General features: G+C 59.2%; 1 protein-coding gene across 7 annotated transcripts; it reads left to right on the forward strand.

Moving 5' to 3' along the window:
* The first annotated feature begins 1,123 nt into the window (after window positions 1-1,123).
* WIZ (WIZ zinc finger) lies at window positions 1,124-27,173 on the forward strand. Of its 7 annotated transcripts, XM_055542239.1 has the most exons (13): window positions 1,124-1,285; window positions 2,695-2,958; window positions 8,010-8,082; window positions 9,952-12,116; window positions 13,219-13,542; window positions 18,151-18,321; window positions 19,224-19,727; window positions 20,783-21,181; window positions 21,754-22,302; window positions 23,419-23,946; window positions 24,140-24,559; window positions 24,817-25,012; window positions 26,019-27,173. In XM_055542239.1, exons 2-13 carry the CDS (start codon window positions 2,754-2,756, stop codon window positions 26,176-26,178), a joined length of 5,694 nt encoding a protein of 1,897 aa, XP_055398214.1. In that variant the 5' UTR covers window positions 1,124-1,285; window positions 2,695-2,753; the 3' UTR covers window positions 26,179-27,173. The 7 variants fall into 7 exon arrangements, with proteins under 7 accessions (XP_055398214.1, XP_055398182.1, XP_055398183.1 ...); XM_055542207.1 differs by lacking the exon at window positions 18,151-18,321; XM_055542208.1 differs by lacking the exons at window positions 18,151-18,321; window positions 20,783-21,181.
* The last annotated feature ends 79 nt before the right edge of the window (window positions 27,174-27,252 follow it).

The following is a 27,252-nucleotide window of genomic DNA, read 5'->3' on the forward strand; positions in this document are numbered from 1 at the left end:
ACTCTAGTGGAGAAGACAAACATGCAATTGATGGATAGGTATTTGGGTGACTATCTTCCCTGGTGGCTCAAATGGTAAACCGTCTGCTTACAATTCGGGAGACCTGGGTTCGTTCCCTGGGTTGGGAAGAGCCTCTGGAGAAGGAAATGGCAACCCACTCCAGTACTCTTGCCTGGAAAATCCCATGGACAGAGGAGCGTGGTAGGCTACGGTCCATGGTGTCACAAAGAGTCGGACACAACTAAGCTACTTCACTTTTGGGTGACTGGATGAAAGGATTATGTGCAGAGATGGGTGGATGTTTGCTTGGTTGTATGGATAAGTAGGTATTTACATAGGTAGTGGATGGATGAGTAGGTAGATGGGAGGTGGATGGTCATTGAATGAGTGGATGGATGGGTGGATAGATGAATGGATGGATGGATAGGTGGTGGGAGAGGTGGACGGCTAGGTGGTTAATCGACTGGATTGGTAAATGAGTTGTTGGGTGTGTGGGTGAATGGATGGAGAGATGAAGGGGTAGTTTGGATATGTGGATGGGTGATGGGTGGGAGAGTAGCATTGTGTATATTAGGGGGTCGCCTTGGCAACTGTGATCTTGGGGGTTGGGTGGAAAGGGGGGCTTTGCACTGGGGACCTAGGCCAGCTCTAGGGGCATGAAAGTACTGAAGTCCAGTGTAGGTAATGGGGAAGGAGGAAACGAGCTTGTGGTTGGAAGGTAGCAAGGGTCTGAAGGCTAGGGATTGGCCATGTGGAATCCTCAATGACCTATGAATGACCCATGGGGGAACTTCTCTGCCCCCTCCTACTCTTCTGGTGCTATTAGAGGGCCTAGCATTGGAAGAACCAGTGGGGTGATGAAGAGCGACTGGGGACAGGAGGACAAGAGTGTTGTCATGGTAACAGAGCCTCTCCCTGGACTCTCAGGTCGCGCGGGCCCTTTAAGGGTCACCCTTCTGGCCACTCCCAAAATGGCGGCGCGCCTGCTGGCTGCCCCCCCACCGGGGTGGCGCGGGGGGGGGCGGGGGGGGGGTGGCGCCCCGGACCTCCCCATCATGGCGGCGCGGCGGGGCTGTCGCGCTGAGGTCACGGCGGCGCGCCGGGGGGGCGGGGCGGCGGGGGGAGCGATTTAAAGGGACAATGTCCCCCGAGCGGTGGAGGCGGCGGCGGCTGCGGAGGCCGTGGCACCGGCACCGGGAGCCGCAAGGGCGGTAGCGGCAGCCACGGCCGCACCAAAGAAGGGAGCGCCGAGCCCCGGCACCCAGCCGGCGGCGCCGCCTCCCCGGTGAGGCCCGGCCCGGCCTGGGGAGCCCGCGGGCGGGGCGGAGCCGGCACGGGGAGGGGGAGGCCCGGGTCGGGCAGGGCCAGGCGGGACCCCCCGGGGCGGGGGGCGGGGGCGGGGCCTGTAGGGGCGGGGCCTGGTCGGGGGCGGGGCCGCACAGGTTGGGGGGAGGAGCGGGGGTCTTGGGGCAGGTGTCCCCCCCTCCCCAGCCTCGGCGCGTCCCGCGGGGTCTCCCGCCCCGAGGTGCACGGGCGGAGGGCGCATCGCGTGGACCCTGGCGCCCCGAGGGGTGTGCTGGCGCGGCGCTGCCACCACCCCTGCGACCCCCGGGGGTGTCCAGGAGGGAACCCCCTTCCCCACGCTGCCAAAGTGCTCCGAAGTTGCGGTCCCGCCGGTTCCCCGCGGGCAGTGCCCACCCGGTGGGCACCCGCAGGTGGTTCCTCGGGGCCTGGGCAGGGACCCCCACCACAACGGCCAGTCCACGGATAGGCCCCCTGGGAGCCCCCAGGCCCTCGAGGGCAGCGCCTGCAGCCAGGCCTGGAGCCCCGGCCCCGCCCCGGTTGCCTGGGATCGGCCTCCCTACCATCTCCCTGGGGAGGGCGCCTCATTCCTGCCCTTCACTTTCCGCCGTTACCTTGAAGGTATTTATAGGTGGAGAAGACAGCCCCCACCCACCATGGCCTCCCCAGGGTCCTCATTTCTGGACCAGGAGCTCCATCCTTCCCTTTTGCCCGCAGACTGGAGAGATCTTGGGAGGGTGGGATGGAGGAACCCAGGCTGGGTATGCATGAGGGGTAACGTCGGGGTGAAGCAAGAGGGTGAAGGCTGGGGTCACTTGCGGCTGAGCGTGAGGGTGAAAGGGTTAATGCTGGAGAACCCTAAGGTTGTGTGTGGACGGAGGGTTGGAGTGTGGGAAAAGTGAGGGGTAACTGATCCGGGCAACAGGAGTGAGAAAAGTGCTGGGGTAATGATGGGGGGACTTGAGACAGTGTATGGGATCAGAGTGTAGCAGTGCTGAGGCACGCGCATAGGATATGCATGTGCATGGAAGTGAGTTCACAACTGGGAAAAGTGCAACCATGAATGAATGAAGGGAGGCATCTAAGAGAAGTAATAAGTTTAATGCTGCAAGAAAGCAAGGTGTCTGAGCGTGAATGCTGTAAAGTGGGGGAAACTGAGGCAGTGCAAAGAGAGGAGTTGTGGACGAAAGCTGAGGTGTGCTGAGATTAGAGACCATTGAGATCAATGTGTAGGGATAGGGCCTCAGCACTGTGGACTTGCTCATCTGTGCTTGGGGGGTAAACTGAGGCACCAAGCCACAAGGGTGAGGACAGAGGCTTCGAGGAAGGAGAAACTGAGGCAGAATCCCTTTCCAGCCTCCCCTGAGCAGCTGTCTCTCTTGCCCCCACCAGACCTACAATGCCTCACTGAGCCGGGCCAGCAGCTGAGTGGAGCCAAGCAGAGAGCATCTATGGATGGGCCCCTGGCAGGCGGCCTGGCCGCCCCAGATCGTCCTCGAGGTCCTGAGAGACTGCCTGGCCCAGCGCTGAGAGAGGACATCGAAGGTGGGGCCGAGGTTGCTGAGGGGGAAGGTTGCATCTTCCGGTCTACCCATTACCTGCCTGTCACCAAGGAGGGCCCTCAAGACATTCTGGATGGCAGAGGTGGCATTTCTGGTAAGAGGGTGGGCCCTGTGGCCCTGATGGGAGCATCCAGCCAGTTCCCCAAGGCTCAGGGAGGGCCAAGTTACCCAGCCCATCAGGGGCTGAGTTGGGATCCTGAGTCTGCCTGGGTTCAGAGCCTTTGCCTTCTGCTTAGTTGCCCATTTTACAGTTGTGAAAACAGAGGTCTCGGGAACTAATGACCTGACCAAGGCGCACCCCAGTGGAAAGCAAGGAGCTGGGACTTGACTCAAGTCTGCCTGGCTTCCTTCTCTAATGGGGTCCAGATGCTCAGCTTAGCACCCCTGAGCTCCCCTCCCTGAACCCACTTTTTCTCCAGGTATGCCCCCATTCCGTCAGTCTATTCCAGTTTGTCTTGCTGCACAGTCTTGGTGAGTCCCACTTCTGAGCCAGGGGCCCAAACAGCTTATGCCCCCTAGTGGCTGGGGAGAGACTGGGCAGTCAGGGATGACAGCCATCCCTTAATGCCTCTGTTTCCCATCAAAAGGGGATCTCGCACCATCCCCACCTAAAGAGTTGTCATTCCTTCATTAAATACTCAGCAACTACCATGTGCCAGGCTCCGTTCTAGCTGCTGGGGATACAACTGTAAGCAAAAGCGACAACAGTCCCTGCCCTCAGGGACCTGACATTCTAGTCGGGGAGACAGACAACAAGCAACTACACAAATAACATAAGGGCAGGTAGTGACAGGTGCTGTGAGGGTATTAAACAGAGTGCCAGGATCATGCCTGGGGGAACCTGGGAAAACCTCCCTGAAGGGGTGGAATTTGAAACAGCAGGTGCAGAGGCCCTATGGTAAGGAGGAGCCGGGTGTAGTCAAGGGCCAGGCAGGAGCCTGGTGTAGCTAAAGAGTGGTGGGTGCGGTGTAGGCTGACATACTCCGTATCTCCCTTTATCTCCTTGGCCTGCTCTAAAGGCCTTGGTTTCTAGGAATCTCCAAGCACCTCATCATGGGTCTCCTACATGCCAAGCCCTTTACGTGATCATCTCCTGTCATTCTCAAAAGAACTGTGTGGGGTAACCTCAGTTATTATTATCCATTGTTAGAGATGGGGAAACTCAGATCCTGAAGTGTCAAGTCAGTTTCCCAAGGGCCCACAGCCAGGCAGTAATCTGGCTTAACAGCCCTCATCTTTCACCACCACCCTATGTCAGGCCATCCTTGACCTGCCCCAGCTCACCTTAGTGAGGCTTATGAAGCTCAGTTACTTACAGAGCATGGCATGCTCACCTCCTCGGGGCTGAACACTGGTGCGCAGCCAGGGACCAAGCACACACACAACCTCCGCCCCTGCTGGACCCTACCATCTGGGGTCAGACAGACAGACAGACCAGCCACCAGCTGTTAAGACATAGTTGCAGAGGTTGCAATGGGGGATGGCCAGGCTGGGGGACATCCCAGAGTCCTGGATGAGGAACCGTGAGTCAGGCAGGGGACAGGGGACATCCAGACAGGGGGCTCCACGCATGCAGCGGTGTGGAGGTGACTAGTGGTACCCGAAGGTGTCATGTAGGAGAGGGCAAGACCCCTGCTCAAAGAACCATACCCTTCCCCATACTGTTAGGAACCAAGGCCCAAAGAGAGGCAAGACTGTGTCCCAGGTCATGCAGCTGACCAGGGCAGGTCCAGGACTTTGACTCTGTGGGAGTCCTGGGGAACGGACTTTGGGGCCTAGGACCCTCTTTGGATCTGGCTCTGAGGAACTGGGCATTCTGCTCTACCTGGCAGAAGTCCTAGGTCTGAGGACTTCCCTGCTGGTCCAGTGGTTAAGACTCCACGCTTCTACTGCAGAGGATGTGGATTCAATTCCTGGTCAGGGAACTAAGATTCCCATATGCCACGTGGTGTGGCCAAAAAAGAAAAAGAAGAATAGCAGGTCTGGAGAGAGGGAGCAAGTAGGTAGGTGGGTAGATGTGTGCTCACTCCCCCTGGGGAGTCCACCAGGGTCCAGGGCACGTGCCTGGGGAGGAGGGGGGTTGTGGCTGCTGAGGGGGGACGGGTCTACTCCTAATGGTACCGCTGAGCATCTAGGGCATGGGGCGAGGGCTTGACTTGGAGTAGGGTCATGGCCTGGAAGGTGGAGAAGGGTCTGGGCTTCAGACAGAGTGTCTGCCCCACTGCCCTCTTAGCCCGTTCCACCCTACCTTCCCTAGGCACCTGCCCTAGGAGTCTTGTGATGCCTATAAATAGGAACAGCCTCTGAGGCTGCCATTCCATGCTGAAGCCTGGGTCCTCCCTCATCCCCACCTAGTCCTGGGAGGCCCTTAAGAGCACCCCTGGAGGGGCTACCTGCAAACTCCTCCACCTAGACATGGATGAATCCACTGCCTCCTCTGTCCTCCATTATAGCTGTTGGCCTTGGCCTCACCTGCAGCCCCTCACCCAATGCTTGGCTTCTCTGGTTGGCTTCCCGGGTGCACCTGAAGCTTGAGGGGCTGGGATGGTCCATATGGATTTCTAAAGAGTCTGGTGCATGCCTGGCATTGGGACCAGGGAGCTAAGGTACGAACAATGCACCCTTTCTGCCCTCATGGGGTCCCAGAGTGTGGAGTGAGTGGGCCTGAGGTTCTCAGTCAAGCCTCCACCTTCCAACTTGGAGGCTGTCTGAGCCAACCCTAAACCCCAACCTGGGCAAACCACCCCCCTTCATCCTCCCACCGCCGACTCTCTGGATTGAGCATTTACTCTGTGATCTTTCTTGGTGCCCGTCTCTGGCCCTTTGAAACTGGGGCCGTAGCTGTTGCCCTTATATCGAGGAGGAAACAGGCTTGGAGTGAAAAGGGCATGCCCTTCAGTTTCCCGCTTGGCCTTGAACTGGATCTGTCTGACTCTGATGTCTAGACTCCTGGCCACTTCACCAAGCTGCCTGGCTTGGGCTTCAAGCTGCTCACGGACACCCTTCTCATTTTCAGTTGCTCACTTTCAGAGCCCCTGGGGGACCCCAGATGGCAGGAGCCAATGAGGGCCCCTCGGCACGGCCATTACTGGGGGCCGCATCCAGAGTGCCTTGTCTGACCCATAGGGACTTCTGAACCCCCTTCCAATGGTGGAAGCCACGGATGAGCCCCCAGTTCCCCCAACAGTCTTGGATACGGGACCCTGCTTGGTCTGCTTTCTCCAAAGCACCTAAAAATAGGTGCTTCACTGGAGCCGCTCAAACAAAGAGGCCAATACGGCCCCCTGGCTCGCGGAATTCTTAGACAACGGCAATCGCAGAACCATCGAATCTGGGACACTCGGAATCTCAGGAGCTTGGGGTCCCAGAATCTCAGAATCAGGACACCTGGACCCTCAGACTTACGTGAACTGGCTGGCCTCTCCCAAGAAGCTCACGTCTGGGACTCTTGTGTTCTCAAGAGACACATTTCTTGGGGTCTCACTCCCTTAGCTGGTCCAGGCCTTCATTCCCCAAACCTCGAACCCTCTCCAGCACTCCCCTAACCCTTGCATCCGGGCTCAACCCTGACCTGGCCCTGCTCCCCATCTCTCTACCACAGAGCTTCTCAAAGGAAGGAGATTCTGCCCCCAGGGGACACTGTGACCATGTCTGAAGACAATTTTGGTTGTCATGACTGCAGGTTCAAGGGTAGGGGTGGCTCCTGGCATCTGGTGTGTGGAGGCCAGGGGTGCTACTGAAGATCCCACAACGCACAGGATGCCCCCCACTCCAGAGAATGATTCAGCCCCTCAAGTGAGCAGCCCCACGTTTGAGAAACTGTTCTAAATGATGCAGACTCCTGTATCCCCATCACACTCTCACCTCCTGGAGGCCACGTGCCAGTCATGCGCCTTCTCTCAGGCTCCACAGAAAGACCCTTGTGGCGGTGATCACAGCCTGCTGACCCTTCCCCTCCACCCTCATCAGCTCTGAATTCTTTGGCCCCTGACCATCGGCTCTCAATCTCCTGGGCAAATTGGAGAGTAGGGGATTGGGAAAAGTATCAGTACCAACCCCAGTGCTTAGCCCTCTTTCTGGACCATCCTCAAATTGAAGCTGATCCAGCAATTGCATCTGTTGGGCTCTGGATGGGGCACAAGATCTCCCAGTGTGTTAACCTTGGCCCCAGCAATTGGCCTGTGCCCCGACTGGCATGCTTGCCTGCATCAGGCGGGCGTGGCAGGCAGAGGAGGCACAGGCCAGGATTCCTGTGGTCACTCCAGGCATTGGCTCCACAGGCGGATAATGGAGAGTTGGCTCTATCTGTGTGAGGGTTCTTAGGAGGGATGTGATTCCAAGTCGTAGGCCTGAAAGGGGGTCTTGGAGGCAGGAGGCAGGGATGGGCCCTCTGCAGCTCAGGCTCAAGGGCTCCTCACTCTTCATCTGGCAGCTGTTGGTTGAGTACCTGCCATGTGCCAGGCACTGAGATGCTGCAGTGAGCGAGGCCCCTGGGGTGGGGGTGGGTGGCTTATGTGCCAGCGGAGGACCCTGGCAATTTCAGAGAGTGCTAAGGAAAGAAAAGAAAAAAGGCAATGAGCGAGGAAATCACAGAGGCTCAGTTTAGCAGGTGGCCAGGGAAGGGTTCTCCAGGCAGAGGGACTAGCCAGTGCATAGGCCCCAAGGCCAAAAAGAGTAAGGTGGGCTTGAAGCTTCATGAGCTGTCTGGGCAGAGTGAGAGAGGGGTGAGGAGGAGAAGGCAGCGAAGCTGGAAAGACCCGCAAAGGTCTGACCTCGCAGGGCCTTGCAGGTGGTAGTTGGGGATCTGGCTTTTATTGGAGGTATGATGAGAAGCCAGGCAAGTTTTTACCAGGGTGTGACTTAAAAAATAGGAAAAAATATCACCCTGGCTGCTAGGTGGGGGACAAAGAGAGGAAGACTGAAGGCAGCAAGCCCTGGTGGTCCCCTAGGAAAGCCAAGAGGACCCCTCCAGAGAAACCCTTTCGGGGCTCAGGAGTACAGAGGCCAGAGGCCTCTCAGGGGAGAGGGGTGGGGAGCTAGCTGGGCCCTTCCAAGGTGCCCGGTTGGGCTTCCGGAGCTGGGGTGCTGTGAAGGGCCCCAGCCGGGGGGACCCCAGCCCCTCAGGGTCTCCCCTCTCTGTTGCAGATGGGCAGCCCCACCCTGGCCTCAGCGAAGCCCTTCCCCGTGCCACCTCCGCCACCCATCGGATCAGCAGCTGGTGAGTTGCCACGCTGGCCCTGACCTCAGGGAGGGCAGGGGGGTGAGCAGGACATACCTAGGCCCAAGAGAAGCCCCTAGGAGTGAGACGGGATCAGGAGGGAATCAGGATGCTAGGCAGGAGGAGGTGGCTCCCCTCAGGCAAGCCCCTGGGCGCTCGCAGGGGGTGGTGGGAGGACTGGGATGAACACAGACAGTCAACTCTCATTATCCCTGCCGGGAGCAGGGCCAGAAGGCCAGGAGCCTGGAGGTTGGACCCTCGGAGTCCTGTCTCTGCCAGGTGACCCTTAGAATAAGGTTCGGCTTCTCTGAGTCTCAGTTTCCTCATCTGTAAATGGAGTCCTTGTAGTGTATCTCACAACCTCACCTCGAAGACCAGAGGGATGTAGCATCGGAGCAGGAATCAACAGCAGTGCTGATGGCAGCAACCTTTTATTAAATGGCTTGAAAGTGAAACTGTTAGTCGCTCAGTCATGTCCGACTCGTTGCAACCCTATGGACTGCAGCCCGTCCGGCTCCTCTGTCCATGGGATTCTCCAGGCAAGAATACTGGAGTAGGTAGCCATTCCTTTCTCCAGGGGATCTTCCTGACCCAGGAATCGAACCTGGGTCTCCTGCACTGCAGGCAGATTCTTTACCATCTGAGCCACCAGTGAAGCCCCCTATTAAATGGATGGGCAGGCGCTAATGTGTAACAGCGTCCATATTGGGATTAATAATAGCTCTGTTATTTAGTGCTTTCTGTATACTGTGCTCTCAGTGTGGGACTTTACCCTACTGAATCTTTGCCACAGCCCTGCGGGGAGTGGGCCCGTTAACATGGAGGTAACCCCATGATTTCTGCTCAGCCTCGCAGTAGAGCCCATCTCCACATCTGTTCCATGGGTGTGAGTCATAGCCGCTTATGGAGGCCAGATCTTGAAAATGAGAGAAATCGATCAGGAACAGTCATAATAAGAACCCACATTGGTTGTGGGCCTACTGGGAGCTAGGCTTCGGGCCAAGTGAAGCGTTTCCCAGCACTGAGTTGTGTCACATTCACCCTGCACTTCACGGGGTCAAGGTTCCCATTTGAAAGCTTGTGGTTGCTATCATTTAAATAAGCACCTGCAGCGTGTGAAGTGTTCTTTGATTACTGTGTGAGAAAACTTCCTCAGTCACTGCATACAGGCACAGAAGCTCTTGGTTCTTGGGACTTGTCCCCATTTTTAGGGCTGGAAAACTGAGGCTCAGTGAGGTTGCCGCGCCTCTCCTTGCCCCTCAAAGGAGGTCAGGGTCACTGGAGCCACAGGCTGCCCAGGGCCTGACTCTGCCCTCCTCCCAAGACGGGAGACGTAGGGAGGAAAGTGCATTCTCTTGAATGGTTCCTGCTGCCGAGTTTTACCAAATTTGCTGGAAAGAGGAAAATCAATGCACAAATCACTCCAATTTGGGGAGGACCAAGACAAAAAAAGCAGCCTGCGGCGTAACCGAAATGGGAAAGTCATCTAGGACCCTCCCAGGGGACATATGAGAGTTGACTGTGCCACCAGACTTGGAGACATTCCTTGTGATCCCCACTGTGGTCTCTGCACACTCCGCCCCTTTCCCCACCCTCCACAGTGCAGCAGGGCTGGGTTCCATACACAGGCATGAGCCCTGGGAGCTGAATCTCGTATTTGACCCAACTGCTCTGGAAGGGTCCACACACACTCCCCCAACCTCCCAGCTGACACCCACACACTCCCCGCCTCAGTCCCCGTGGGCTGAGTTCTCTGGAACCTGTGTCAGATCGCCTGGGAACCCCACCCCCACCCCCTCACTGTCCCTTGCCCAAGGAAAAGAAACCGAGGCCTGTGGCTAACCTGTCCCCATTGGCCCTTCCTTGCAGCTGCTGGGATGGAGGCAGCCTGGACTTCCAACCGGGCTCCCCCTCACCCCATCCCCTGGGCCACTACCCAGGCCCCCTGGATGGCCGGGGGCCCTGGGAGCGCCCCCTGGTTCAGGAGGCTGGGGAGGACCTCGCATCTGAGCAGAGGTTCGAGGACTCCGTCATCATGAGAACTGTGAAGCCCCATGCTGAGCTGGAGGGCTCCAGAAGGTTCTTGTACCACCACCAAGGGGAATCAAAGGTATTTGAGAAGGTCCCCCGGGGCCGCCCCAGGTTCGACTGGCTGAAAGACGCAGATGAGGTGGTCCCGCTCCAGGATGCGGGGCTGGACATGGACTTGCCTCCCCAGCCACCACCCCTCACCTCCTTCAGGACAGTGCTCATGCCTGTAGATGATACCATGAAGACGTTGGATGGGCCAGTGGTGGGCACCAGAGAGCACCTGGCAGGCCTGGAGGGCCTGACCCAGCCGTCCGAGTGGAGCCTGCCCCGGTCCGCCTCAGAGGTGGCCACGCAGACCTGGACGGTGAACTCAGAGGCATCTGTGGAGCGGCTGCAGCCGCTGCTGTCCTCCGTCCGGACGAGGCCCTACTTGTGTGAGCTCCTGGAGGAGGTGGCCGAGGGGGCAGACAGCCCCGACGAGGACGAAGACGAGGAGCCAGCCGTGTTCCCGTGCATCGAGTGCAGCATCTACTTCAAGCAAAAGGAGCACCTCCTGGAGCACATGAGCCAGCACCGCCGAGCCCCGGGCCAGGAGCCACCGGCTGAGCTGGCCCCACTGGCCTGTGGCGAGTGTGGCTGGGCCTTTGCCGACCCCGGTGCCCTCGAGCGGCACCGCCAGCTGCACCAGGCCTCCCGGGAAAAGATCATTGAGGAGATTCAGAAGCTAAAGCAGGTCCCAGGTGATGCGGGCCGGGAGGCACGGCTGCAGTGCCCCAGATGCGTCTTTGGCACCAATTCCTCCAAGGCCTTCGTGCAGCACGCCAAGCTGCACGCACAGGAGCCACGGGGCCCAGCAGCCCAGGAGCCCTTCGGGGGCAGCAGCGGGGCGGGTAGCCCAGGCCCCGATGCCACCTCCCTTGCCTACCAGCCCTATGGAGACCCCTCGGGCCTCAGTGCCTGTGTTTTCTGTGGCTTCCCCGCACCCAGTGAGAGCCTGCTCAGGGAGCATGTGAGGCTGGTGCACGCCCATCCCCACTGGGAGGAGGAGGATGGTGAGGCTTTTGAGGAGGAGGGCCCTGCAAGCCGGCCCGGCACCAGCCAGGACGCCTACACCCGATTCTCTGAGGCCGCCGACTACTTTGGCAAAGCTGAGCCGCTCTTGGCCCCCACGTGGCAGGAGAATCCGGCTGGATACGACCCCAGCCTGGCCTTTGGCCCAGGCTGCCAGCAGCTGGGCACGAGGGATTTCCCACTGTCAAAGCCACTCCCACACTGCTCAAGCCAGAGGCCCCTGGGAAGGCCAGCCTTCCCCTCGCCACTAGCATCCACTGCCTACTCCTTACAGGCGAGCAGAAGCAAGAGTGTTGTCCAACCTCAGGGGCTCCCAGGCCACCTGGAGGACCAGAGGCACCCATGGAGTGAAGAGGAAGAGGAGGAAGAGGAGGAGGAGGAGGAGGAATTACTGCTGGCCTCAGAAATGGACTTTCCCCCTGAAAACAGGGTCTTCGCGCCGCCAGCCAGCCCCAGCCTCATCCCACAGTCAGCCCTGGAGCTGAAGCGGACATTCCGAGAAGCCCTGCAGACGGCGGTGGCCTCGCGGGCACAGCAGCAGCAGCTCTGTGGGATGGTGCCTGTAGTGTTGGTGGCGAAGCTCGGGCCGCGAGTCATGGCTGCGGCGGCCAGGGCCCCCCCAAGGCTGCAGCCTGAGGAGCTGGGGCTGGGGGGCGCCCACCCCCTGGACTTCCTGCTCCTGGACACTCCACTGGGGGGCCCTCTGGGGCTGGACCCATTCCTGGATGGGGACCCAGGGGTGGCACTGAAGCCTGAGGAGCGGAAATGCCCCTATTGCCCTGACCGCTTCCACAATGGCATTGGCTTGGCCAACCACGTGCGGGGCCACCTGAACCGCGTGGGTGTCAGCTACAACGTGCGGCATTTCATCTCCGCTGAGGAGGTGAAGGCCATCGAGCGCAGGTTCTCCTTCCAAAAGAAGAAGAAAAAAGGTAGGGTGGCTCCACTCCAGCACCCACTTCCCTCCGAGGCCAAGGCCGGGGAGACGCACAGCTGGGTGGCTGAGTCCTGAACCAACAAACCCTCAATCTAAAGCCTCCTGCAGTGCCCAGCAGGGTGAAGGCAGGGAGCTGGGGCCAAGGTCACCGCATCAGAGGAGATATGGGGACATCCCAACTGTCTGGCCCTTCCAGTAGCTGGAGTGTGGGCTGAGGAGTCAGCCCCAAGCAGAAAATATCACTGAATCCTTCATTCGACAAATCTTTATTGAGTGAGGTCACCACAATGAACAGAAAGGAGTCCCTGCCCTTCTGGAGTGCACAGTCCCAGAGGCATGGTGGGACCCTGGCTGACTTCAGAACCCCTGGGGCTGCCTGTGAGGTATGCTGATTCCCAGGCACCAAGGTTCTGATTCCAGAGGTCTGTCTCCACATGAGTGCCCTGGGGAGTTCTGATACTGGCAGACATGGAGCCTACATGGGGAGGGGCTGGTATGGTGTTTGAGAGAGTGTGCGTGTATGCACACTGTGGGGAACGGGCAGGGGACCGACTGCCACAAAACTAGGCAGTTACAATGTTAAGGGACCTGGGCTGTGATGGGGGCAACTCGGGGAGGGGTTTAGGGAAGCTCAGAGAAGATCCCCATCTCTGGGGGATCTGAGCAGATTCCCAGAGGAAGGCATCCCACCCACTGATCCATTGCTTCATTCAGCCAAGGTTTCATTGATAACACTGGGGTGATACAGACATGAGCTCTAGAGGAAAGAAGGGTATTAATCAAACACTTGTCCAAATGACTGCAAATCGATCCTGGAGAAGTATTTCTGGGGGTGAGGTCCCTGATGCTTTGAGCTGTGTGAAGGGAGACAATAGAAGGCCAGGAAGAGAAAGCTTCTTTAAGTGAGCAGATGCAGGCAGGAGCATGTACAACAAAGGGCAGGGAGGCATCCAGGGTGAGGACCAGCACGGGGTGTGTGATCCACTGGGGGAGTGGCCCTGGGAACTGGAGAGCGGAAGATGTAGAGTAACACACACACACACACACACACACCCCACCCCCCACTCAGGCAGTCTATGTCCTCTCTGTCTCCACAGTGGCTAACTTTGACCCGGGCACCTTCAGCCTGATGCGCTGTGACTTCTGCGGGGCTGGCTTTGACACTCGGGCTGGCCTCTCCAGCCATGCCCGGGCCCACCTGCGTGACTTTGGCATCACCAACTGGGAGCTCACAGTCTCGCCCATCAACATCCTGCAAGAGCTGCTGGCCACCTCAGCTGCTGAGCGGCCCCCCAGCCCCCTGTGTCGTGAAGCTGGGGTGCCGCCTAGTGGCTTCCTGACCTCCCGCCGGCCCCGCTTACCTCTTACAGTGCCCTTCCCACCCACCTGGGCTGAGGACCCTGGGCCAGCCTACGGAGATGGTAAGGGGAAAGGGGACAGGCAGGCTGGAGCCCTGACCCTTCCCAGGGGCCTGGAGGGATGGAGGAGTGGGAGGTGGGCCGCCACTCTGCTTTCCTGCAAGTGTTTTCAAGTCACTTTACCAAGTAGGTTGACTACTGTCCTGCCACTTAGGGGTCCTATTTTACTCAGTGGCTGGGCCAGGGCTCTGTCTAGGTCCAGTTCCTCCCCGCCCTGCCTGACAGTGGTTTTAACAGAGGCTTACTGATCTCTTTACTAGGAGCCAGATACTCTTCTAAGCCTTTTACAAATATGAACTCATTTATATCCTCATAACAACCCTTTAAAGGCAGGTGTTATTATCCCCATTTTATCAATTAGGAAACTGAGGCTCAGAGATCTTCATTAATATGCCCCAGGTCATACAGCTGAAAGCATGTGGAGCTGGGGTTTGAAAGCCCTCCTTGATCTTAATGATGTCTTTTACCTGGAGCAGCACTGTCTGGTGGAACTTCCTGAGGCAATGGAAATGTTCTCTAGAGACTCATACCGTCCTACAGGGTCACCACCACTGGCCACATATGGCTGTTGAGTCAAAGGCAGTTAGTACAAGGTTAGTGGTGATCCAAGTGGACAGTGTAGATCTAGAGTTTACATTCTAGATTTTCAGTGGTGCCTACAGTGTCCATCTGGGCTTCCCAGATGGCTCAATGGTAAAGAATCCGCCTGCCAATGCAGGAGCCACAGGGATGCGTGTTCGATCCTTAGGTCAGGAAGATCCCCTGCAGGAGAAAACGACGACCATTCTAGTATTCTTGCTGGGATGATCCTGTGGAGAGAGGAGCCTGGTGGGCTATAATCCATGGGGTGACAAAGAATCGGACACGACTGAGCAACCGAGCACACACGCATGCACTGTGTCCAGCAGCATTGATAACCCCTCCCTTAAGTGAGAGCTTGCTGTGTCCCAAGGTTTCACCTCACCTACACCTCAAAACAGTTCCATGCAGCTAAGGTGTTCCTGTATTTTGGATAAGGAAACTGTGGGTCATCCGCTTTGCCACAGCCACAAAGCAGCACAGCTAGACTTCTGAGCACCACGTTAGGTGCTCTCGTCAGAGGCTTGGGTGATCCAGAAGTAATATTTTGGTGAAGGAGCCTGGGGCAGGACTCCATGGAGGAAGTGGAAATATGAAGGACTCAGCCTGACAAAGCCTGACTTTGTGGGAGTCTTTACTGAACCTCACAGGAGAAAAACTCAGCAGTGAGGAGAAAGTAGGCTCTGAGGAATGGAGAAGGTACCTGGACAGGGGAATTGTCCAGGGGCTGCTTGGGGCTAAGGGTTCCTTCTGTTTCTCCTACCTGGAGTTTTCAGGGTCCTGGGCTTCCCAGGTGGTGCTAGTGGTAAAGCACCCATCTGCCAATGCAGGAGATATAAAAGATGTGGGTTCAATCCCTGGGTCAAGAAGATCCCCCGGAGAAGGGCAGGGCAACCCACTCCAGAATTCTTGCCTGGAGAATCCCGTGGACAGGAGCCTGGCGGGCTACAGTCCATAGGGTCTCAGAGTCAGACACGACTGTAGTGACTTAGCGCACACGCGTGCGCGCGCACACACACACGCACACCCCTAGATCTGTACTCTGCCTTTGCTGGATCCATCCACAAGACCGAAGGACATTTGAGGGTCTGCAAAGGGAAGAGTGTGGCTGTTGAAGCCCTCTCCCCTCCTTGGACAAGGAAGAGATTTGAGGCACAGAGAGAGGATAGTGGTTGGTTGAGGTCACACTTCAGGGAGAGGCGGAGTGGGGCCGTGACCTCAGGTTTCTTGCCTCTGTGAAGGCTATCCCCTTCAGCTCACATACCTGGCTAGGTTTCCTGGTGTCTCAGTGGTGGCTGGGAGGTGCGGTTGCTCTGAAGATGGCTAGTTGCGGGTGGGAGTGGGGAAGGGGGTGAAGGGGGGACAGGAAGCAGTTTATAGGCTCCAACCTTGGCCCCTTCTTTCTCTGACTGAGTCCTGGATGTCAGGCTTACAACCCTTTACTTGGCACCCGGTTCAGGCACCCAGGGGATGACAACACGCAACCAGCAGCCAGGTTCTGTTTCTATCAGAAGACCAATGTACCAGCCCCCAGTTAGTGCTGAGTAATCTGACCATGTCACTGGGACAAAGGAGTCAGCCTGCTACCGCTCTGGCCCTGTCCTTGGGGGGTTAGGGGTATAATCAGTCTTTCAGTGAACATGTTGTGGGTGAGGGTGTTAAGGAGTGGTTGAGAAGATCCTAGAAGCCTTGAGAAACGATATCCAACAGTAGGGCCAGGTCTGGGCACCAACCACGAGAAGCGGCCATCCTTAGAAGGATCTCCCATGCCTCTCAAAGTGGGCGGTGGGGAGCGGACTCCAAGTTGGGGGCGGGGCAGTGGTCAGATGCTAGTCCCACCCAGCTGTCAAGTAACAGCTGGGGGCAATCCGTTTAGCTTGGGGGAGGGAGAAGCAGGTTGCGCTTGAAACGCGCGGTGCCGGCCTTGTGTGGAGTTCAGTAGGATTGCCAGACAGCGCCGTCAGGGGACAGCTGGATGCCAGCATGATGTTGGGGGATCCTCCTGGTTGGGGATCAGGTGTCTTCCAGGATTCCTGACCCGGAGGGGAGACTTCCAAGGAAGGGAATGAAACAGTGTCCCCAGGCAGGTCCTAGGTCCGCCCGTCGGGCTCTAGGAGCCTGGATGCTGTTAAGGCGAATGCGTGTGGCCGGAGGATTCCCATCGTAGTCTTAGAGATGTCCAGGGTACGGGGAGAATGTCTCGGGCCGTTGAGACCCGGCTAGGGCAGCAATTGGCAGCCGCTAGTAGCACTGCGTGCGTGAGTGCGCGAGCTCTCCTCTGGTCGGGCGGGGACAAGGGGTTCGTTCGCGGTGCTCGGTGCTCGGCTGGCTGCCCTGGGCGCACCCCGAGGGGTGGGGCGGAGCGGAGCAGGCTCTGCGGCGGCGGCACTCGGCGTTCGGCTGCTCTCGCCTGGGGCGGCCGCCCCGCGTGCGCCGGAGCCAAGATGGCCGCCTCCACCGCCCAGTGCCGAGTGACAAAAGCGGAGAGCAAGGCGGCGGCGGGGCCGCGCGCGGGGGGCGCCCGTGAGCGCGCGCCCGCGGGGGCGCCCCCGCCGGGCCCCCCGAGCCCGGGCCCCGCGGCTCTTCCCTCGCCGCCGCCGCCGCCCCCACCCCCGCCGCCGCCGCCGCCGCCGCGGGACGGGCCCAAGGCCGAGCCGGAGCCGGGGCCCGGGCCCGCGCCCGCGCCGGGTAAGAGCCCGCGCCGGGGAGGGTGCGGGGAGGGCAGAATTGGCGTCCCGCCCGGCCCCTGCTGTAGCCGCCGCCCCAGACACCCGCCGTCCAGTCTCCGGGACTTCCCCTCCCCCAAGCGCTCCAGTCGCGGGGACCCTGGGCCTCCTGTCGCGGCTCGCAGGGTCCCGAGCTTCAGGAACACTCTCCGCCGCCACTTTGCTGAACCCTCACCCCATCTGACAGATAGCCGCTAAGCTCCTTGGAGCCCGTGGTTTGCCTCTCACCGCAGCCTCTGTTCCTCCGGCGCGGAAACCGACTCCAAGTCACTTCAGCCTTGACACGGTCGCTGCCCCGACTGACAGATGAGCCCACTCCACCCGGAGACTTTGACAAAGTCCTCGGCGTCCCAGGCGCCCACCCCCGCCGAACCCCAACTTCCTTTCTCTTTGCCTCTGTAGGACTCAGACTGAGCCCGGGACCTACCTGTCCATCCCTCCCCACCTCCCGCTGCTCATAACGCGGAGCACCTCCAGGGCCCCATCTGACACACCATTCCTTCATTCTGACCTCTCTCCATGCTCTGAACGCTAAAACTCGGACTCAACAGGCCTCTCAGGCCCCTTTCTCCAAAAAATTAGACCATGAAAACTCACCTTTGATTCTCTGTCCTCATACATCTTACCCAGAGAAGCTTTCCAGCCCGATGGATGCCTCAGAAACTTCTGAGAAAGTTCAGTGATTCCCATTCTCACTGTCCCCAGTCAGGTTCCTGGCTGTTCCAGGCTCACAGTTCTTACCTTTACCCTTTCCTTGGGCTTAGCTTGAGATTAGAAGACCAACCTAGGGCCCCCAGTTGTCTTGCCTGGTGGAGATTCCCCACAAGTCTTTGGGAGCCTCCCTTCCAGTCCTGTGCTGCCTGCCTCTGCACTGCCTCTGCGGCCTCTGACCCTGGCCTTTTCTTTCCGAATTCCCTTTCTGACTGCCACCTACCCGTCCCCCCATGACTGACAGATGCTCCGCTCCGCAGAGTGGAGCCCAGAGACATCTCTCTGCCTGGAGAGATATTTTCTCTGAGATTAGCACTGTGTCCGGTGACCTGTCTGTGCTGTGGTAGGTGGAAGCCGTTCCTAAGTCTGTGCTGTCAGTTGGCGGCCTCGACATCCCTGCGTCGTATCGGAGCTCGGGGTTATGGATGGAGCCTCAGCTTTCATGGGGTGAGCTGCGTCCCAGAGTGAGAGCAGGCACCAAGGATGAGGAAGAAGGCTCCCACTACTGCCAGCCCTACGCCCCTGGCCCTCCGTCCTCACAGGGGTAGACAGCCCACACCTTACCTGGGCTGAGCCTGTCTTCCCAACCTCACAGGCCTGGGTTCTGAGGAAAACGCAATGGTGGCCATGGACTTGGGCTCCCCCCCGCTTCCCAAGAAGAGCCTGCCTGTCCCTGGGCCCCTGGAGCAGGTGGCCAATCGGCTGAGCAGCAAAATGGCTGCAGAGGTTCCTCATGGCAGCAAGCAAGAGCTGCCGGACCTCAAGGGTGAGTGGCGCAGGTGACAAGGGTGCTGACCAGGATGGTCATGCTCTCAGGGAGCTCTTGGGCTGGAGGTTTAATGGGGAGGAGGCCCTAGGTTAGCCACAGCTTTCTCTCTGGCATCTCATGGTACCAAGGAGACCCCCGGCTGTCTTCTCTCTTGAGTTTTTGCTGCCACAGGTATGCTTGGCCTCAAGCCCTGGTCAGGGGAGGGGCATCCAGAGAGGCAGTGGGCACGGTCATCAGGAGCGCACCCCCCAGACCCAGTTCATTTGCTGACTTTAATTGTTGGTAGCTATCTGATCTTCTCCATAAAACTGCCTTGTACTTCCGTTGATTCTCAGGTTGTTACTCAGTAATGGCAGGCACTGTGCTGGACCCTTGGGATGTGAGAGACGCAAAAGAGACCTGGCCTTTGTCTTTGGGGGTCACTGCCATTGGGGGACAGCAAAGCAGAGAAGTAGAGATGAGGGCTCTGCAGAAAAGCGTGCAGACAGGGCTCCACGGAGACCATGGCTGAGGCCACCAGCCTAGCATCTGGGGCATGAGTTAAGCTACTCTTTAAAGTGTGTGTCTAGCAGGTCAGCGTCTGTGTGAAAACCTGTTGCCAGGACACCCTGGTACATTAGAAATGTGAACAGCATGTCACTGGGTGGACCACCAAGGGCTCTGCCTCCTGCTGTGTGCCTTTGGGCACAACTTTTCCTCCCCCTCTCTCTGAGACTCAGTTTCCTATATTTGAAAACTGAACAGGCTAAATCCTGCCTCATTAGGGTCATTTTAAGTGTGGGAGGGGCTGACGGAAGCCAGGAGCCTGCGTGAGCGGGACCCCAGGGGGAGGAACAGCGGGAGAGCAGAGCCTGTGCAGCCTCACAGACAGCTCTCCCGGCCTCGGTCTCACCCTCCAGCCCAGAGCCTGACCACCTGCGAGGTCTGCGGTGCCTGCTTTGAGACACGCAAGGGCCTGTCCAGCCATGCGCGCTCCCACCTGCGGCAGCTGGGGGTGGCTGAGTCGGAGAGCAGCGGTGCCCCCATTGACCTCCTCTACGAGCTTGTGAAGCAGAAGGGCCTGCCTGACACACCCCTCGGGCTGCCCCCAAGCCTGACGAAGAAGTCCAACTCGCCGAAGGAGATAGTCGCTGGAGCCCCACGACCTGGCCTGCTCGCCCTGGCCAAGCCCCTCGATGCCCCTGCTGTCAACAAGGCCATCAAGTCGCCTCCCGGCTTCTCGGCTAAGGGCCTGGCCCACCCGCCCAACTCCCCACTCCTCAAGAAGGCATCGCTGGCCCTGGCGGGCTCCCCTACCCATAAGAATCCTGAGGACAAGAGCCCCCAGCTGTCTCTGAGCCCCCGGCCAGCCTCTCCAAAGGCCCAGTGGCCCCAGTCTGAAGACGAGGGGCCCCTGAACCTCAGTGAGTGCGGGTCCTGGGAGCCGAGGGAAGGGTGGGGCCTCAGGCTGGGCCGCGGGGCTCAGGGTGGATGCAGTGGGGATCATAGTGCCTGCGTATCCTGGGTCGGCTGGGTCAGAGCGTGTTAATTAAGGTGCTGTGTCTCCGTTTGGGCATATTACCTGTATCCCATTTCACTTCGCCATTCTTCCCCCTGGAAGTCTGGCGGTGGCTACTAAGCCTGCCAGGGTCATCCTTGCCCCTTAGGGCTGCTTTTGACCTTCTCTGAGCCTGAGGGTTGGGGCAGTGAAGGTAGCCAGGGTTCCCATGGGGCACCTGGGGTCCTGCAGGTAAACAGGTGGTCCACTAGCCAGGTGGGCCCATGCTTGGCCCTGTCTTCACATCCTCTTGTTCCTGGTGTCCTTTGCAGAGGTACCTCCGTGCCCAGGGCTGGAACTATACCTCTTGGGCTGCCTGTGGGCATGGCAAAGAAGGGCTTGGGAAGCAACTCCCAGGCATGGTGAGCAGACTTAACAAAGGCCATCTCAGGAATTCAGACCTCCCCGCACATTTGTGGGCCTCAGGGTCTGAGAGTGAGCCTAGGGTCTGGCCCCCTGACCAACAGGGCACCCCAGTTGCACCTCATGTTCCAATGAAGCTGCTTCCACGGTCTGTGCTTCCAGGAGCAAGGGTCTGAGCAGGTGTGCCCTTGGTTGTGTGATGCCTGGCAGCCAGTGTGCCCCTGCTTTGTCACCTCCAGCCCATCCTGCACAGCTTCCCTGGCTGAGCTACCTGGGAAGGGGGACTGGAAGCCTCAGATTGTGCCATTAGAACTGGGCCACTGCCTCTCTACCCCACTGTCTCCGTAGCCTTAAGCTCTCTACACTCACCTTGATGCCAAAGGCCTAGGCAAGGAACATGACTTTCTGCTGCCCCAAACCTCATAAATCCACAGCAATGAGTCTTGGACTCCCACCAGCCTGGGCCGCCGAGACTCACACCAGGCCTTCCCGCCTCAGTCCTGGAGGGCCGGCCGAGGTGGCGGCCGTGAACCGCCCCCCTGTGTTTTGTCTCCGCAGCTTTAGATAGTGACGGGGGCAGAGAGCTGGACTGCCAGCTGTGCGGTGCCTGGTTTGAGACCCGCAGGGGCCTGTCCAGCCACGCCCGCGCCCACCTGCGCCACCTGGGCGTCAGCGACCCGGATGCCAAGGGATCCCCCATAGACGTGCTCCACGGGCTCATCCGGAGGGCCGGCGTCCAGATCCGCCTCCCACTCGGGCGGGGCGCCCTGGCCCTGCTGGGGCGGCCTCCTCCCGCTCCTGCGGCCCTCTCCTTGCTCCCCCCCCCACCGCCGGCCAAGAGGGCCAAGCTGAAGGCCAAGGGTACGGCCAGCCCCTGGGGGAAGCAGGACCTCCCGGCCGCCGCAGCCGCTGGCATTTTCTGGGCCTCTGATGTGGAGCCGTCTCCTCTCAACCTCTGTAGGTTCTCGCTTCAGCCGCCCCGGTCCTCCCTGCGGGCCCTGGAGCCCCTCCCAGGGTGGGGAGTCACAGCCCTGTCCCTCCTCCTTCCCTGCTGAGGCCGGGAGTGGACAGGGGCCCTTAGCAGTGGCCCAGTTCTGCCCAGAGATCTTGCTGGCCGTTGGCTGCTAGGCCTTCTCTCTCGGCTTTTGACCTTCCCTCAGAATGAAGGCCAAGGGTGGGGTGCTGCCTCTTGGTATAGAAGGTGCCCATGGTTGCCCCTGATCCGGATGGCAGGGCTACCACTTCCTGCCCCCATCCCGGTTGGGACCCTCAGGGCTGTGGCGTCTTGGTTCTGTCCTTTTTCCACCAGGACCCAAGGCCCACAGGCTCTCTCTAGAGCCTCCCTGCGCTCCTGGCCGGGTGTCTGCCCCCACCCCCAGCCCGCTCCTCAGCTCCCTCCCTTGCACTTACCCTCCATCACCACCCCGGCCCCTGGACATGCTGCTGTCCACGCCCAGCCGACCAGGAGACCCGCAGGTGATGATGCTAACAGTGCCGGTGAAGCTAACCGACCCTCTCTCCCGCTGCAGCCTCGGGCCCGGAGCCGGCACGCGACATCCGCTGTGAGTTCTGCGGAGAGTTCTTCGAGAACCGCAAGGGCCTGTCGAGCCATGCCCGCTCGCACCTGCGTCAGATGGGCGTAACCGAGTGGTACGTCAACGGTTCACCCATCGACACGCTGCGGGAGATCCTCAAGAGACGGACCCAGTCCCGGCCTGGCGGACCCCCCAACCCATCAGGGCCTAGCCCCAAAGCTCTGGCCAAGGTGGTGAGCAGCGGAGGTCCTGGCAGCTCACTGGAAGCCCGCAGTCCCGCGGACCTTCACCTCTCACCCCTGGCCAAGAAGTTGCCGCCACCAGGCAGCCCCCTGGGCCACTCACCAACTGTCTCTCCTCCTCCCACGGCCCGGAAGATGTTCCCAGGCCTCTCCTCACCCTCCCTGCCCAAGAAGCTGAAGCCTGAACAAATGAGGGTTGAGATCAAGCGGGAGATGCTGCCGGGGGCCCTTCATGGGGAACCGCACCCATCCGAGGGTCCCTGGGTGGCACCTCGGGAAGACATGACCCCCTTGAACCTGTGTAAGTGTGACCCTGGGGCAGGACAGGGAGAACAGGTAGAGGGGTCTTCCCCTCACTTCCCTCGGGGGTACCCGGAACACCCAGGGTTGAAATGGAAAAGGAAGGAGTACACAGGTCCAGAGGACAAGGGGCTAACAGTTCCAGCTATGCAGACCCCCAACTGAGTGAGCTGCTGCTTGATTCTACATTCCTGTGAAGGAGGCAGAATTGTGTCATTAGGCAGGGGTAAAGAGATTCTCTCTGCCATCTTTGATTGGTAGTGGCTACCATCCAGATTTCTAGGGGAAAAAAAACACGCTTGTAGGGATCAATCAGTGATGTCTGCCATGGGCAGGAGTGTTAAGTGCTGGAAATGAGTGTCTTTCTGATATTCCCGGTCACTAAGCACTTGGTATTTGGAGAAGGTTAAGGTCTCAGCTGCTCCAGAGTCTACCAGTACGTGACTTTGGACAGTTTCCTCTTTTGGAAGATGGAGATGCTCATGCTCCCAACTCTACAGTTTTCCGAAGTGGTGTAAAACACTTAGCTTTAATGCTGAAACAAAGGTCCGTGTATGCAGTAGTTGTAACATCCCTATTACAGCAAGCAAGAGTGCTCCCCTCTCAAACTCTCACTGTGTTCATTCTGCTCCAGTTGGTTGAGCTGCTGTGTGCCGAGCAGGTAAGGAGGGCCCAGGCCTCTGCCTTAGTGCTCATATGCATTCCACGACTGCTGTAAACCACGTGTTTTGAATTGCTCCTGCTTTAGACCCCAGGAACACAAGAGAGGTGGTTTCCATCTCCCATTTTGCAGAGGAGGAAACTGAGACTCCCAGCTTCACACAGGGAGTCATGGCCAAGCTTGCAGCTGAGTCCAGGATCCAGGGAGCACTTGCCCCTCAATCCATCACAGTGTCAGGGAGTCATCGTGAAGCCAGCTAGAATTTGAGGTGATAGAAGCAGCAGAAGGGCTGGATCATGTACTCAAGGGCCTCTGGAGGCAGATGAGGGAGTGGGTCCATTCAGGTCTGGGACTGCATGGATGGGCAGTGGGGCACTTAACACTGACCTTGAGCTTGGAGGCTTCCTGCCAACAGCCGCCGCCTCCCTCTCCTCCCCCTACCCTGACCCACTGCAGCATCCCGGGCAGAGCCGGTGCGTGACATCCGCTGTGAGTTCTGCGGCGAGTTCTTCGAGAACCGCAAGGGCCTGTCAAGCCACGCACGCTCACACCTGCGGCAGATGGGCGTGACCGAGTGGTCTGTCAACGGCTCACCCATCGACACGCTGCGGGAGATCCTCAAGAAGAAATCCAAGCCATGCCTCATAAAGAAGGAGCCGCCGGCTGGAGACCTGGCCCCTGCCTTGACCGAGGACGGGCCCCCCACAGTGGCCCCTGGGCCTATGCAGGCCCCCTTGCCTCTGGCGCCGATGGCTGGCCGGCCAGGCAAACCTGGAGCTGGGCCAGCCCAGATTCCCCGTGAGCTCACCCTGGCACCCATCACTGGCACCAAGCATTCAGCCACCGGCTACCTGGGCTCCGTGGCAGCCAAGCGGCCCCTGCAGGAGGACCGCCTCCTCCCAGCAGAGGTCAAGGCCAAGACCTACATCCAGACTGAACTGCCCTTCAAGGCAAAGACCCTCCATGAGAAGACCTCCCACTCCTGTAAGCAGTGGGCGGCAGGGTCCAGGGAGGGCATCTGCCAGGGCCTGTCGGGCTGGGCAGTGCCATGTCGCTCAGCCCCAGTGGGGGTCAAGGCGCCCGTGGGAGGCGGGACTGACTCCCGACCTGGGCAGTGCCTTCTGGGTACCCCTGCTCCCTCGGGGCTGGGGCTCAGCAGCACCCCCTCTGCCTGCAGCCACTGAGGCCTGCTGCGAGCTGTGTGGCCTTTACTTCGAAAACCGCAAGGCTCTGGCCAGTCACGCCCGGGCGCACCTGCGGCAGTTCGGCGTGACCGAGTGGTGCGTGAACGGCTCACCCATCGAGACACTGAGTGAGTGGATCAAGCACCGGCCCCAGAAGGCGGGCGCCTACCGGAGCTACATCCAGAGCGGCCGTCCCTTCACCAAGAAGTTTCGCAGTGCCGGCCACGGCCGTGATGGAGACAAGCGGCCGCCCCTGGGGCTGGCCCCTGGGGGCCTGGCTGTGGTGGGCCGTGGCGCTGGGGGTGAACCAGGGCCCGAGGCTGGCCGGGCAGCCGACAGTGGTGAGCGGCCTCTGGCGGCCAGCCCGCCAGGCACCGTGAAGGCCGAGGAGCACCAGCGTCAAAACATCAACAGTGAGTGCTGGTGGAGGAGGGTCATGAGCTGCCCCCGGGTCCTCTGCCATGCATCTCCCCTCAGGTCACTTTCCCAGCCACCCTCTTATTCAGTCATCCACCCTCTGTCCCGCGGTCCAGGAGGTTTCCATTCACCAGCAATCCTGACTTAAAATTCCCGCAGCATCTGCCCCTCGCTCGCTAAAGGCGGGAACCTCTTCGGGGGCCTTGCCATCCGGCTCATCTCCCGTCCCACTCCCCGCTTTTCCCCACCTCAGAATTTGAGCGCCGACAAGCCCGCCCTCCAGATGCCTCTGCGGCCCGGGGCAGTGAGGAGGCCAATGACCTGCACCAGAAGCTGGAGGAGGTGCGGCAACCTCCGCCCCGGGTCCGGCCAGTCCCCGCCCTGGTGCCCCGGCCCCCCCAGACATCACTGGTCAAGTTCGTGGGCAACATCTACACCCTCAAGTGCAGGTATGCAGCCCTCCCCTGGGGGAGGGAGGAGACCGCCCACCCAGGGCTGGGCCTCCAGAGCCTCTGGGCCAGACTGGGGTGTGGCTGGGCCCAGGGTGGGGGCTCCTCACAGACAGCGATGCCCCACAGCCTCAGGCCCTTGAGCTTTATAACCTGCAAGACCTGGGTTCAGTTGCCGGCTCTGACACACAGTTTTGTGACCTTGAGCAAGAGTTTCCTGCTCCATACCTCAATATTCCCACCTATAAAATGGGATTGGTAACAGACCCACCAAATAGATTTGTTGTCAGGATTAAAAGTTGTGTAGTTACAAAACACTCAAGCTGTACCTGTCACATAGTAAGCAGTTGGCAAGTGTTTGCTGGATTAAGGAGGAAAAAAATAGGTCTTAGTTCATTGTTAGTAAAGTCCACACATCCATCAGTGTCCAGGAAACTGAGAGTCTGGGATGCGATGTGCCTATCTGAGGCCACACAGGCCAAGTCAGAAGTAGGATTCAAACCCAGGACTCAGGACCATGAGCTTGGGTTCTGGATTTGAGGCTGAGAGGGTGAGGAGTGGATGAATTGTGAGCGTGAGTCAGGTGGGTGGGAGTTGGTGCCCAACCCCCCTTTCCCTGACTCCCATCCTTCTCTCCTGGGGCCGGGCAGGGTTGCATTTGCTTCCCTGGGGTCCCTCTCCGCCTCAGAGCACATGTTTCAGTCACCTGGCAGAGGTGTTTGGGAAGCTCAGTGACCCGTACCCAGCACCTGAGCTGGCAGACTGCCCTGAGCATAGGGAGGGTCTCTCCAGGGGCCCTAGCACAACCCCGTGATGGATAGAGGTAGCTGTACGTAGGAGGATGCCTAACTTCTGGGTCCCCCTTCCCTCACATCCTGGGCCTGCTTTGTTCACAGTGAGGAGCAGCAGGTGTGCCTGATGCTCAGGGTGTGGCCAGGGCTATGGTTCTGCCTCTCCTTACTGCAATGGCCACTTCTTCCTCTCTCTGTTCCCCGCGCCCCCCCAGGTTCTGTGAGGTGGAATTCCAGGGGCCCCTCTCCATCCAGGAGGAGTGGGTGCGGCACTTACAGCGGCACATCCTAGAGATGAATTTCTCCAAAGCGGACCCCCCGCCGGAGGAGCCTCAGGCCCCACAGGCACAGACAGCGGCAGCAGAGGCACCCTAACACAAAAGCATTCCAGACCCCCTCTCACGCCATCTTTCTCTCCTTCTCCTCTCTCTCCTCCCTCTTTCTTTTCTGTTTCCAAAGGAGCAAGCCAAAACCTCAAACCGGTACCTTTCACGGGCCGGGCACACTACAGCCGGGGCACCGGAAGCCAGCTAGCCACCCTTCCCCTAGCCCAAGGACTCTGGGGCCACACACAGGGCAGCTTCCTCCAGCCCACACCCACCTGCCCATTTGGTTCAGCAGCGGCGGCGGCCAGGTGTCTGGCGGCAGCCAGTCGGTTCACAAGGGAGGAAGACCAGCGTTCTCCCGCATCCAGCAGCCAGGCGGGCTATTTTTGCCATCTGTGGCCACTTGCAAAGACCCCAAGGACCCCTGTCCTGGTTCCTTCTTGCCCTTGCCCCTGTGAATACCCTCTCACACATGCACGCACGCACTCACGGACCTCGTGAGACCCGGGAATCGGCCCCAGCCCTCCAGTTCCCGAGTTGAACGACTACCACATCACGCCACGGTGCTTGCTCAGGAGAAGGCACACTCCCTCTGTGGCCCTCTGCCAGGGCCTGGGAGCCCCCTGCCTGAGCCCACAATGCCACGGAAATCCTTGTTGGCCGCCTCCCCCTCATCCCTTGCAAGAGGGGCCTTCCCAGCCAGGAAGAGCTCAGAGCTGACAGCTGCCTCCTGCCGTGTCAAGGCCCTCCCAGAGTCTCGGGGGCTCTGGGGCCTGGGAGGGGGTGGGGGTGGGACTCTCCTTCCCCACCCTCACCCTCCCCCCTTTTCACTGTTGCTTTCTATGTATAGCTCCCTAGACCTTTCACTTTTTTAAAAACGCGTTTTGTGTAGAGAATAAGGAACGTGGATCTTTTTATTTTGCAATCCTGGGCCAGCTAGAAACCGGGAGCCGATTGCCCTTTTAACTTTTTCAGTGGCCACATTTTGGTTATCGATGTACCTAGAAGTATGTAAATTAGATTAAATTTCTCTTCTGGAAACACCCCGGGGCAGGCAGCCAGCGTTGTGTTTTTCTGTCGAGTGGACAGGCTGGCATTGTCCGTCTGGCAGCCAGGGCTGGGA

This window comes from Bubalus kerabau, chromosome 1, assembly GCF_029407905.1.
Source record: "Bubalus kerabau isolate K-KA32 ecotype Philippines breed swamp buffalo chromosome 1, PCC_UOA_SB_1v2, whole genome shotgun sequence".
Taxonomy (NCBI): Eukaryota; Metazoa; Chordata; class Mammalia; order Artiodactyla; family Bovidae; genus Bubalus; species Bubalus kerabau.

Excerpts from the sequence above, each read along its gene's own strand:
- WIZ (XM_055542239.1), top strand. The coding sequence starts at position 2,754 with ATGGATGGGCCCCTGGCAGGCGGCCTGGCCGCCCCAGATCGTCCTCGA. Across the intron at positions 24,560-24,816 it reads CCAGCGTCAAAACATCAACA|AATTTGAGCGCCGACAAGCC; the intron begins GTGAGTGCTGGT and ends TCCCCACCTCAG. Across the intron at positions 25,013-26,018 it reads ATCTACACCCTCAAGTGCAG|GTTCTGTGAGGTGGAATTCC; the intron begins GTATGCAGCCCT and ends GCGCCCCCCCAG.